Source organism: Mesoplodon mirus, assembly GCF_964341445.2.
Source record: "Mesoplodon mirus genome assembly, chromosome: 2".
Lineage (NCBI taxonomy): Eukaryota > Metazoa > Chordata > Mammalia > Artiodactyla > Ziphiidae > Mesoplodon > Mesoplodon mirus.
In genome coordinates this window covers 155,220,753-155,233,894 of record NC_138977.1, presented here as the reverse complement: position 1 = coordinate 155,233,894, position 13,142 = coordinate 155,220,753, and the positions used below count along the sequence as shown (strand labels likewise).

The window sequence follows — 13,142 nt, the reverse complement described above, 5'->3', positions numbered from 1 at the left end:
ATAATGGGGAAAAAACCTCTTGCCAGTAATCTTACCGGCAACATGCTATTTTGTTCTAATGAATATTTCTTTAAATATTTTGTGAGTTTTAGCATGTTTTCCATATTGAGTTCTGTGAGCTCTTTATGTAAATGATTTTAAAACTCCATATATTATATATGGAGAAAATATTTTTCCCAGGCTGCTTTCTGATTTCTAACCTTGTATATGGTGTACTTCATGTATTCAGGTACCCCGCCCCATCCTGAATTTCTACAATAAACTTTTTGAAATTGAAAAACATTTTTGCCCTAGTTTTTTTTTTTTTTTTTTTTTTGCGCTGCGGTACGCGGGCCTCTCACTGTTGTGGCCTCTCCCGCTGCGGAGCACAGGCTCCGGACGCGCAGGCTTAGCGGCCATGGCTCACGGGCCTAGCCTCTCCGCGGCCTGTGGGATCTTCCCAAACCGGGGCACGAACCCGTGTCCCCTGCATCGGCATGCGGACTCTCAACCACTGTGCCACCAGGGAAGCTCCCTAGTTATTTTAAAAAAAAATTTTTATTAGAGTATAGTTGATTTACAACGTTGCATTAGTTTCCACTGTACAGCAAAGTGTATCAGTTATACCTATATCCACTTTTTTAGATTTTTTTCCCATATAGGTCATTACAGAGTATTGAGAAGAGTTCCCTGTGCTATACAGTAGGTCCTTATTAATTACCTATTTTATATATAGTAGTGTGTATTTGTCAGTCCCAGTCTCCCAATTTTCCCCCCCCCCAATTTTCCCCTGGTAACCACAAGTTTGTTTTCTACACTTGTGACTATTTCTGTTTTGTAAATAAGTTCATTTGTACCACTTTTTTAGATTTCACATATAAGCGATATCATGATATTTGTCTTTCTCTGTCTGACTTATTTCACTTGGTATGAGATTCTCTAGGTCCATCCATGGTGCTGCAAATGGCATTATTCTTTTCTTTTTTTCTAGCTGAGTAATATCCCATTGTATTTATGTACCACATCTTCTTTATCCATTCATCCGTCGATGGGCATTTAAGTGCTTCCATGCCCTAGTTATTAAATCAACATGGTTATATTAATATAGTCTTGGTTAAACTGATAAAGCTCTTTTGTGCATCTCTGTATTCCTGGGAGATGGGGTAGGTGTGGTTTCAGCTTGTCCAGAGTGAAAGGAGCTACAAATCCTGTGGCTACGGTGTGCAGTCAGGTGAGTTGGAAGAGTAATGCAGGAGGCTGGGCGTCTTTAATTCAGATGTTTATGGAGTGTCCAGTGTGTGCTTGAAACGGGACACAAGGCCTGGGGCCAGGGTGCAGATTTCTTCCTGCAGGAGGATCACAGCCTTTTGTTAAAAGAGCGGGCTCCATTTACTTAGTGGAAATCAACTTCACATAAATACCACCAAAAAGTTAACCAACCCAGCCTGCCCCACAAGCTTCCCAAAGAGATCAGTAGGTAGAATCCAGACCCCATACTAGGCCTCCAGGAGAGATGGTTAAGCATTTTAATGAGGGGGAAATGAAGAAAGGGTGTGCAGTACAAGGAGTCATCAGGGTAGAGGGTCTTGGCTAGTGAGCTGTGAAAGGCCATCGGTCTGTTAGCTTGTTTGCCCCGGCACCTGTCCCCAGCTCCACCTTCCTGTGCTGTGCGCTGGAGCCTGAGAAAATCCTGAGCAGCTGGGAGGTCATGCTCCTACGAGGAGTGTTCAAGATGGACTGTTACTTTCTCTAGACTCCTGAAAGGGATGTGGGAGAGAAGAGGAGTAAGAGGACTACCATTTGAGGGGAGGGCTATATGCACAGCATTTTATGTGTTCTGATTTATCTTCACAACCTGTGAGGTGGAAGTTACTGTTTCCATTTCACAGATGATGAAACTGAGATTCAGAATGATGCAAGGTCAGAGAATATTAGAATTCGAGCCCAGATCTGCCTGCCCCCAAAGCCATGCTCTTTCTAGTGACCCCTCTGCCTTATCTTCCTTTATTTCAGGGTCTGTGCAGTAGGGGCTTCTGGGGTACTATAATTGTTGGATAAATTGTCATGTGAGATAGAAGTGAGACTGTCTTGGTACCTTAAAACATTTTGAAAATGTATAGCTTGATAAATGTGGGTGACAGTCCAGGGTGAGAAGGAGTGATCTGATCTTTATCTTTACAAAAGATAAAATTGATGGAAAATTCATTTGTCTACTGTTTTTCTCTCTCCTCTGACAGGATACTCCTGGGTTTATTGTGAACCGTCTCCTGGTGCCATACCTCATGGAAGCAGTCAGGCTGTATGAACGAGGTAGCTGTCCCGACCCAGGCTGGGTGCAGCGAGTCTGGGAGTTCTCCCGCAGGGTCTGTGGGAAGGGATGGGCCACGAGGAGTAGGGGAGGAGCTTATGTTTTCTGGCTCTGTGGATCAGCCTGCCCCTGGGCCCCCGTGCCTCTGTCACTGTGTTCCCAGGCCCCCCTGGATTCCCTCTGAGGTGGCCCTGGGACAGACCCCCCTCTACAGTCCCAGCCAGAGCAATCATAGGCCAACACGGATTTATATCCTGGATCTCTGGTTAAAGGGTTTATTGCTTAAAATAATAATCATGATGATGATGATGATGATGATGTAGATGTAAAAATCACAGGGCTAGGAAACCTTTAAAATTCCCTAAGGTTCTAAAATTGTGACAGAAGGGAGATGAGTAACAAGGCTGTTGTGTGACAAGGAATGTTTCTAACAGCCTTGTCCATCCTTACTGAGTGATGTTATGATGCATTTTTTTTAACCTTAAGAATGGTCTGAAATGTTTTTTTCTCAATACTTTGTTGATTGACAAAGAATGATTTTCCCTGTTGCAGAAGTAGACTTGGGACATGGTCCAAGGTTATAAAAATGTCATGTATCCTCCTGCCTACCTTACCTACCGCATTTCTGGAAAGGTAACTATCATGTCTGCTTCAAAGGCAAACAGGCCTTAATAGGACTGGATGAAAAGCAAGTGTAATTGTTTTCAATTACTTCATTTACAAATGCTTGCTCCTGAGAATGTCATTTTTGAAACAAAACATTTATACTAGCTCTTCCAGAGAGATGAAAGCATATTTTCTTCCTCAAAATCTGCTTTAAATATTAAAACTTTTCTCTGTGTTTTATGGAGGCATTTGCCTCACTTTTGCTCCAAGATCAAACCAACACTTCTGTGTTTATCTATCAACAAATATGCCTAATTACACCTCAAAGACAGCATGAAGCATTTTGCCCTACTTTGAAAGGCAGAGGTTTTTTTTGTAATGTGATGTTTTAGCATATGGCATGTGGGTGATCCACCTCGTAATGGTGTCTTTCTCACTGAATCATGCTGTCACTTTGATATATTTTCAACTGAACCATGTATCTGGTTGTAAGTTGAAAGTCATTTTCTTATCTTCTACTTTCCTCTTACCAGCAGTGGTCCTTTTCTAAACAGATGGAGTCCCTTTAACCTTCACCGTCACTAGCCACCTGGGAGGTGAAATTTGGAGGGGAATCTGACCCCACAGGGGAAGTACTCTTACTTTGCCCTTGGCGGCGCCCTCAGTACGCTGGAGGTGCTGGGGGTCATGTCTGGGTGCTGTTTCTCAGGAAGCCACACTGTGGTCTGGACTCCTCACACCTCAGGCTTCTTACCATGTCCCTTCTGCCACCTCAAGGTTCTGCCCTCATTCAGCCAGCGCAGGGGGTGCTCACATGCACGCCTGCCACCCCGCCTCTGTTAGCCTGCTCTGAGTGGCTGGCGGAACTGCTTCCGTTCTTCTTTGAAACCTGAAGGCATTCTGGATTATCCTCTCTCGCTGCCATGTCTTTTCATTTGTCACTTTGTATTCCTCCCTGTCATCCCAGTCTCCCTGTGCCAGTCAGCCTGCCTTTAGTGAGGCTCCCCCAGGCAGCAAAGGATTTCCCGTTACCTCGGGTCTTTTCCAAACTGGTCTCAAGTATTGTGTCATCCAGGAGGGTGAGGAGACAGTGCATGCAGTGCTGGGCCCCGGGCAGCAGAGTCAAGCCACGAAGGCAGTTCAGCCCAGCCTTTTCCGAACTCATTGTGGAGAATTTCTCTGGATGACCCTGTCTTGGTCAGCTTGGGCTGCTATAAAAAATACAGCAATATAGATTGGGTGGCATATAAACGACAGAAATTTAATTCTCACAGTTCTGGAGGCTAAAGTCCAAATTCAGGGTGCCAGCATGATTGGGTATCTGGTGCGAGCCCTCTTCTGGTTGTAGACTGCCTCCCATGGCAGAGAGCAGAGAGAGGAAACAGGCTCTCTTATGACTCTGAGAAGAGCTCTGATCCCATTCATGGGAGCTCTACCCTTGTGACTCTTCTAATCCTAATTCCTACAAGACCCCACCTCCTTATACCATCACATTGGGGGTAGTATTTCAACATGAATTTTGGGTCCGTTACAAACACTTTTGGTATTCCCGAGGTAAGTGTGCCACTCAGACAGGTTGGCAGAATGCTGCTTTGAGCGGTAGAGGGTCATCAGAAGGATGTGTGGGGCGATAGAACAGAGAATCAGCCCCGTTGTTGTCCACTCGGGCCTCCTGGGCAGCTGAGCGTCTTTCAGTGCACAGACCCCCAGCAGCGCTTCCGTCAACTGCCTGTGGAGTCTAGCTGCGCTTCACCGCCCCCATCCCTGCTCTCTGGTGCTGTGAGCCTCCTTGCTTCTGTGTCGTGCCTTCCTCCCCAGTGCCCTGCAGCTTCTGTCCTCTCTCCTTCTGTTGCTCTCATCATTCCCACTGTAACTGAGGCCTGATTGGTGAGTTCGGTCACCCTTGCCCCTGGGGGTCCGGGCTCTCTCTGCAGACCTTTGAGCAGGCTGGTGCTTCTAGCAGACAGCTGCCCCCGTCAGATGCCACTGTGACAGGTCAGGGTCCGCTCTGGCAGCGCGGTGGGGCTGCATGGTTAGCTCTTCTCCGGTGACGCCCTGGGAGTGTCCTGAGCCTGTTCCCCAGGCACTTTGTGACATCCTGCTCACACTGTCCCTCCCCCGCCCAAGATGTGTTCAGCGGTTCCATTGTAGCCTACCAAATACGGTGCCCTCGCCAGGGGGTCTTCTTTCTCCTCACCCTCTGCCTTCCTGTCATCACCCCACACCTTACTCCCACCTTCTCACAAGGCCCCACTGGACTGTCCCCAGCGCTCCAGGCTGGATGTGATCTGTGTTGTCGTAACTCTCTGTACACTTTGCTTCTCCTTCGAGGCATGTGCTACTCTCTTCCCTGCCGCACAGCATGTGTCTCTCTTCTCCTACTGTACTCTTGTTTTCTGCGGCAGTATTTGGGTCCCCATCTTCATACTCCACGAAGTGCTTGTGTAGGACAGGCTTTAGGTAGCTGCTGATGAATAAAGGAATGGTGGCTGCACTGCGGTTCTGATCTCTTTGCTGTGACTCTGGTTTGTTGTTAATGCCAAGAATGGTCGGTAGGTGGTGCTGATGAGCCGGCAGAAGAAGCCTGTTGGGGCAGGTCCCAGGTTCTCAGGCCTGCAGAAGAGCTGGGAGTTCACTGAGGATGCCCTTCTTTGCTGTTCAGAGTTGGGGGCTCTTAGCTGGGGGTGGGGGTGGGTCCCATGAGCCTCCTAAGGTTGATGCAGAATTTTGTGTATATGTGCATTTTCTTTGGAGAAGGTGTCAGGTTCCGAGTGAAGTGCTTGATTCTAAAGAGTAGGAATTATTGGTCTAAAATTACTATTGGTAAAAATTATTATTGGTTAAAATTATTGGTCTGTACCACGTGTTGTTAACTCCCACTTGGCACACCGGTCTGTATTTTATTTCTCTCTCTTTTCTTTTTGCCTCTTTCACCCTGTGTTACTCAGAACAGAATTTTTAGAATTAAACTGACTTTGTAAAGCTTTTTAGATTTTTTTCCATGATGGGCTGTGTCTTCATATTATTTTAGTCAAGTGAGTTTCTGAATCTGGAATTACAGTTTTGACTCTAGGGTTTATTGTCTGTCTTGAATACTGATTTGATTAAATGGCTTCAGGTAAGTTGGAACCATTATGCTATGAGATTTCTGTCCCCAGGGAGCCTATATTCTAATAAGGGGAGACAGCCTGTAGGGAATGAACCAATAGATAACATGTTAGGTTGTGACCAGTAATCCCCGAGAAAGATAAAGTCTAGGGGATGGCCGGAGTCCTATCCTGGAGTCCTTACAGTTGCTAATTTATATGCAGGGAGGAGGGGGAGGCTCTGATGCGGTGACACCTGAGCAGAGGTTCTGCGGATGGTGAGGACAGGATACAAGTACAGGGAGCATCCTGGGCTGTCGTTCCAGCATTCTGGCCCTGACACCACGAAAACCTCGAAGTCTAATGAAATCCTCTCAGCATAATCCACTTATCAGCTGCCGGGTTCTTTCTCACGCCTGGCTTTGCACATGCTGTTCCTGCTCCCTGGAATGCCCTTCCCTGCCCCTCCCTGGGATTCTCTTCAGGACCGCCAGGACCCGGGCCTGGGTGGCAGTTGTGGTGAAGTCGTGGCAGTATGAGTAAATCTTTCCGTGTTTGCCCACGCAGCCGTGTGAGTCTTCATGAATCCTCAGCACTTGTTATGATGAAATCTGTGCTTTACACCTCTGAATCCTCCCTATACTGTGAACACTGGAGTGCTTGTCTTGTTTTTCTTTGTCTCATTCCAAGTCTCTGGTGCCTGATACATAACAGATATAGACAAAAGTTGAATGAATGAATGAGGCTGCCTGATAAAGCTAATGTGTATGTGATCATTTTTGCTCTCTTATGGCCTAAATCTCAAATCATGGTTCTCAGGATCCTCTGGTTGACTAATCAGTGGAGTACTGATAATGTCTCCCGTAAGAAATAATTGGTTGGTATTTTAATCATCTTGAACTGCCTTGAAATCCTTTGGCATTACCTTAGTACTTCATACGCTTTTAAAAATAGAGTCTTTATGAATGTTAAGTAGTTCTTGTTCCTCATGCCTAAAAATCTGAAATATTCAGGTTGTGAAATCTCTCAAGTCTTTTATAACTTTTTAATTTTATTTAGCTTTGGTATAATTGACCATTTCTTTATGCTTTGGAACAAAATTCTAGATGGACACTTGTTACAGGCTAGTCCTGATTTTGGAGAAAGGGACCAGGTTGTTCTCTGTAAAGACCTCTATGACCCAAGGACATTATTTGAAGGATAAAAATTCCAAGAAAAAAGCACTTGGCCCTTGACTCCTCAGCACACTTGCACACTTGCATGGCAGTGCTCAATCGGGTTTGGGCTTTCCTTTAAACATTATCGTGACTAAAGAGTTTGTGTGCATGTGATTCCAGAGGGATACTCATTACTTATAAAACCAGGAAAGCTGGAAAAGAAAAATATACATACAATACATAGAAAAACAAAAAAAAAGCCCATTTATCAATCAAAAACATGTCCTCGCTTTAAAGGATATTTTAGTAAGTTATTCCAGAGAAGGTGATTCCCAATCCATTAGAAAGTAACTAATGTTTCCAGGCCACTGGGGCCTTCTCTCTCCATGAACACGGTTGCAGTGCTCTAGAATTCACCTCACAGAGTAACTTTGTGGAGTAGCTTTGAAAATCTTGTGACCTATTTGGCATTTACCTCTAAGAAAAATCTTACCTAAGCCAGAGTTCCTGATTCCAGATGTTTTTTGAATGTGCAAATATGTAAAATGCTAGTAATTCAGGGACTCAGCATGTGACCAGGAGGATTGTGGGAAGGATGGTGGTGACTCAGCACTGCCCTCTTCTGCGTAGGTGATGCGTCCAAGGAAGACATCGATACTGCTATGAAGCTGGGCGCTGGGTACCCCATGGGCCCATTCGAGCTTCTCGATTATGTTGGGCTGGATACTACGAAGTTCATCATGGATGGTAAGAATTGGAATTCTCTGTTGTCTGTCTTTAATTGAGTTGAGGTAGTCTCTCTCAACTATGAATTAAAGTATAATGCCTATTTAAACAGATAGGGAGTCTTAGGAGACCTTCCAGAGTCCTGCCCCACCAGCTTAAAGATTAAAGTGAAATGGCAGGAGGAAAAATGTGATTGCCTCTTCTCATAAGGCAACTTTTTTTTTTAACTTTTCATTTTGAAATAATTATAGATTCACAAGAAGTCTCAAATACAGCACAGACAGGGCTTGTGTACCCCTTTGTATAGTTTCCCCCTGTGGTTCCATCTTATATCGTAACCACAGTACAGTATCAAAGCCAGGTACACAGTCATTCTATCACATATGCTGATATGTGTAACCACTGCATTCAAGATGCACAACCATTTAAAAAAGTGTATTCGTTTTACTGTAGTGGCTCTGAAGACAGGTTTAAAATAGTAAACAAAATTGAGCTACCAAAGTTGAATGTACCTCGTAATACCAAGTTGCACAAAGAATACTTGTGGGAGGAGCAGGGAGGGCTCTGGTTTAAGCATGAACTTTTGAATTTTATGAGGGTGCAAAATACCAGTGGCAGCAAATTCAGATTTGCTGAAAAGTCATTTCACTGTGTCACTGAGGGGTCCAGCCACCAGGTGCATGGGTTCTGTTTGTGACCCTGGACCTTTGGCATTAGCGATTCCCAGGAAGGGGTCGGATGAACAGGACGGCCATTGGTAGAGCTGGGCCTCGAGCGGCGCGGCCTGGTGGCCGCACACCCGCTTTAGGGCTCATGCTCAGCCTTCCTTCTGCCTCTGCCGTTTTGGCCCGAGTGACACCGGGCCCGTGGGGTTCTCCCACATCAGAGTAGGGACCCTTCTCCCCACGCTCTGCCTCCAGACTTGCCCTGGAACGCCGAGACTTAAACCCAGCACTTCATCCGAAGCTCTTTTCCCTTCTCTCAATAGGATGGCATGAAATGGATACAAAGAACCCCTTGTTTCAGTCCAGCCCATCCATGAATAAACTGGTAGCAGAGAATAAGCTTGGCAAGAAGACTGGAGAAGGATATTACAAATACAAGTGATGCGCAGCTTCTCTGGCTCTGGGAAGAAGCCCCGTAAGCACATACCAACAGCTCCCCAAGTGCCCAGGGGAATGCTCTTTGGTCAGACGTTCCCTCACACAGCACAGTCTGTTCGATGTGCATTTTGATTGTAATCCATCTGAACTAAAATTATTTACAGTAGTTACAGTAATAGCCGATTCCTCCATTGAGAACTAATTCCTTTTTTTAGTCTGTTTGTTCATTTCTGTGTATTTTCTAAAAAGCTTTACACCTTAGGTGCCTTGGAGTAAACATTTATTTCGAACCTTGTCGTTTTTGTAAAGAGTGTCCTGAACCTGAACTCATTCACTTGTAACGAGAGCACCCTGTGTCCGTCGTTGCCACACGGGAGAGCCGCGAGCCGTTGACTCATCGTGGTGTGTCTGTGGAGGGCTGCGTGAGCAGCACCTGCATCTCGCCTTTACCAGAACATTTGCTGCCTGCAGCCTCAAGCCTTACCCTACTTTGGCCATGACATCAGGTGTCATGCCTTGATTCAACACACCACCGAGATGATGCTTCTGGATTGGTGGGAATACCTCCATGTGTTTTGTTTTTGCAGGAAGAGGTTTCATTCACCTCTGAAATCTGAGTGATTATTGTTCTTTTTTTTCATGAGAAATAATTGCTGCAGATTGACTCTAATGAAATGCAGTCTTTTATTCTGTGAAAATTTGAATTGAAATAAACATGTAAAATTTAAAATCATAATATGCTTAAATGGTTATAAAAGTAAAGGTTGGTAATTTAGGCGGAAGCTGTGCCATCTTCTTTGGCCTGTAGTCACTTTTTTGAGTGGTAATGGAGGGAAAGGAGTGGCAGGAGAGGGTGTTCATGTACAACCTGCCTGCAGCTGTCACTCCAGATTTCTTACCTGCAGAGCAAGAATAAGGGCACAGAAAACACTTTTTAAGGAACATCTGTTTCTTCTTTGCCAACAAAAAGAAACAGTGTAACATAAGCTTCTTTTAATCATTGGCTTGAGAAAGTGTCTTCCAAGATAGAATTTTGAAGCTGGAAAGAAATCAGAAACCCTGAGGTCCAGTGGCCTCATTAACAGAGAGCTGAAGTGATGTGCCCAAGGTCACCAGAAATTTTGTGGCGGAGCCAGGATTAGAACTACGTTTCAATGATAAAAAAATATATATACAAAATAGCAAATTTGAAAATTTCAAACAGGACTGTCCCCAAAATGGGCATCCTTCTTTGGTATCCTGGGTCACAGTGCCAGTCAGTGGTTGAGAGATTTCCACCCCCCTCCATTTCATGGTGGATAAAGGAGAGCTTATTCATTTTTTTTACTTGAATCTAACTATAGCATAATGGAAAAATTAATATGTACTTACATTTCTACCACACATAGATTAGAACCTGGTTTAGGAAACTTGTAGGTTATTCTTATAAAACATTTCCTAACGATAAAAGGAAGCACCTGTGACACCATCACCATTTCCATTACTTAAGGTTACCCTGTGGTCAGACAGCCCCCTGCTTATTCTCAGGCTGGCTCCTGACCTTTGTTTGACAGGAGCCCCGGGCTTAGGAGGGGCCTTTCTTTCTTTCTATTTTCTGACTGGAGTGCCCGCAGGATGTGGGCCCTTGTCTTGGAAATGGCAGGGCTCTTTCTTGACCACTGAATTCCAGAAAAGAGAGAACTCAGTAGTGTGACTGTCAGCCTGCCGGGGTGAGGGTGGAGGTCACAGCCACCTTTCTCTGGCTGAGGGTTTTCAGCTCACTCAGGCTGCCAGACAGTCAGAACACCTGGCCTCTGAAGATTCCTTTATCATTTTCAAAAATCCTGTTCCACGTGCCATGTTTGAGTCCGGGAAGGAAATTTTGAACATCTTCTTACAGGAGCAGAGAGCGGCTTTCTCGGCCCCGTCTCTGCATTCTTGGGTGAGCCCAGCTGCTGCCTGCCGAGGGCTCCGTGGGGAGAAGGGTCTCCGTGGTCAGTCAGGTCCTCTGCTTTCAAATCAGGACGGCTGCTGCTGTTTGCCGCGGTATGTGTTGCAAACTGAGCCTCAGCAGGAACCGTAGGGGCTTGGGTTGGCCTCCACTGTGTTTGGCTGCACTTGTCCAGGAGGGAGGGCAAGTCCAGGCGGGGCTGTGGGCCTGGCTTCCCCGATGCTGTTCCTCCTCTCTTCCCTGAACTCTCCTCCAGTCAGCAACCCAGGGATGTTTGGTCACATCTTGAACGTAATTACTAGATTTTTAGATCAAGAGGATACTCTCCCCCCTTCTCTCCTGTGCTCCCTTCTTAGTGATATTTTTATTCCTATAATAGGAATGAAAATTTGAGATTAAAAAGAAAGCTGTACGATGGATGAAATAGCTTGTCAAAAAAGACTATGAGCCTCTGAGCATAGCCATCACCTGGACTTCAATTATGTTTAGCCAGATGGCGTTCTCTGAAGGATAGTTTTAGTGCTTCTGAAGATGTCTTTGTAAAGTAAAAATTGTGGCCCTTTAATGTCCATAAGCTTCACTGTTAGTAGTTTCTCAGGGGGCAATGGTTGGCTACTTCTCTTTTTTTAAAAAAAATTAATTTATGGCTGCGTTGGGTCTTCGTTGCTGCGTGCGGGCTTTCTCTAGTTGTGGCGAGCGGGGGCTACTCTTCGTTGCGGTGCGCGGGCTTCTTATTGTGGTGGCTTCTCGTTGCGGAGCATGGCCTCTAGGCACGCGGGCTTCAGTAGTTGTGGCTCACAGGCTTAGTTGCTCTGCAGCATGTGGGATCTAACTGGACCAGGGCTCGAACCCATGTCCTCTGCATTAGCAGGCGGATTCTTAACCACTGTGCCACCAGGGAAGTCCTGGCTAACTTCTCTTGGCGTCAGTTGTAAGGTCTGTTTCCAGTTTGGGGACTGTTAACTGATGCAGTATGGGGGTAAGGCAGGAACAGATCTTGAAACTACAGTATAAAATCTGGCGGTACAAAATGATTCCCCACTGGGTTCTGTTCTATGGTAAGTTTTCTGACTCTTTAACATGTCAGCTTTTAAAAGCTCATTTGAGACCCAGCCATTAATTGTTGGAGGAGGTAAAACTAATATGTTAGTCACCGCTTATACAACATGCACAAATTACACTTTCTCTCATAGTTTTCAAGTTATAGTTGTCACACATTTGAAACAAGCTTTTGTCTTGATTTTAATCCCTTTAACATTTCAACCTAAGTAACTAATTAAGTCTTAGCAGAAATACAAGGTGTGGCTGTAATTTTGTGGAACTAATTTTCCTGTAAACAGGCATTGATGGTACATAAATAGTAATCAAAAAATGCTTTGAACAATGGAAGCATTGCTGCGTTTTCAACCCAATTTGATTGTGTAAATTCTATTTTTAAGATCACTCGATTTCATAATCACAGTTTTTATTTCTATGACAGAACAAATTTTAACTCCTGAAAGACAGAAAAAACCCATCATTGATACTAATTCTATTCAGTGTTTTATTTAAAATGACCAAATGTAGTAGCTGTTCCAGAATTAATCGGTATAAGTGATTAATACCATGGGCTTTGGAATTAAACACACTTGGGTTCTAGTGCTCAGCTGCACTCTCTTTACCTATGTAGCCTAGCCTGGGCGGGGGGGGTGGGGGGAGGCGGCGGTGGTGGTGCGGGCAGTTACTTGTCTTCTGGAGAAATCTAGCAGAATGAGCACAGTGATGGGGCCTACCCCACAGAGTTTCTGAGAACCAAATGAGATGATGGACGTCCGGTGTTGAGCTCATTGCCTGGCTCAATAGGCTGATCGTGACTGCCTCCCTCCTCTGTGCCCCATTGGAAGGAAGCCACGGTTCCCCAGAACCTGCAGGCTTACAGAGCCTTTTACACTTGCGGGAGGGAGCTGAGTGAAAGGGAGTCTTAGAGGTGAAGCTGCGGGGACAACTGGGTGAAAAGATAAGTGCGGGCGTTCCATACTCCACCCCGCAGCTGCTCCAGAAGGGCCTCCCAAGCCTCGGGAGGGCCGCTGTCGGGGCTGATCCGGAGGGAGAAGCACGCAGGAACCAGCGAGCGGGCGAGGCAGCCATCACCCAGGTGAGTTCCGTTTTATGTGTGGGCAGTAGACTGTGGAAGATTCAGGACCCCAGAAGGAAAGCAAGTGCGTAGGAGAGAGGGACCCAAGACTCGCCGAACACATGCAGGAGTCA

At 45.5% G+C, this 13,142-nt stretch overlaps 1 protein-coding gene across 2 annotated transcripts in view; it reads left to right on the top strand.

Moving 5' to 3' along the window:
• HADH (hydroxyacyl-CoA dehydrogenase) overlaps positions 1–9,695 on the top strand; it is a 48,870-nt gene extending 39,175 nt beyond the window's left edge. The window contains exons 6-9 of one of the 2 annotated variants that reach the window (XM_082631172.1): positions 2,217–2,289; positions 7,767–7,883; positions 8,851–9,002; positions 9,275–9,695. In XM_082631172.1, coding sequence (XP_082487298.1) covers positions 2,217–2,289; positions 7,767–7,883; positions 8,851–8,969 — 309 coding nt within the window. In that variant the 3' untranslated portion in view covers positions 8,970–9,002; positions 9,275–9,695. The other variant, XM_082631171.1, reaches the window with a different exon arrangement.
• The last annotated feature ends 3,447 nt before the right edge of the window (positions 9,696–13,142 follow it).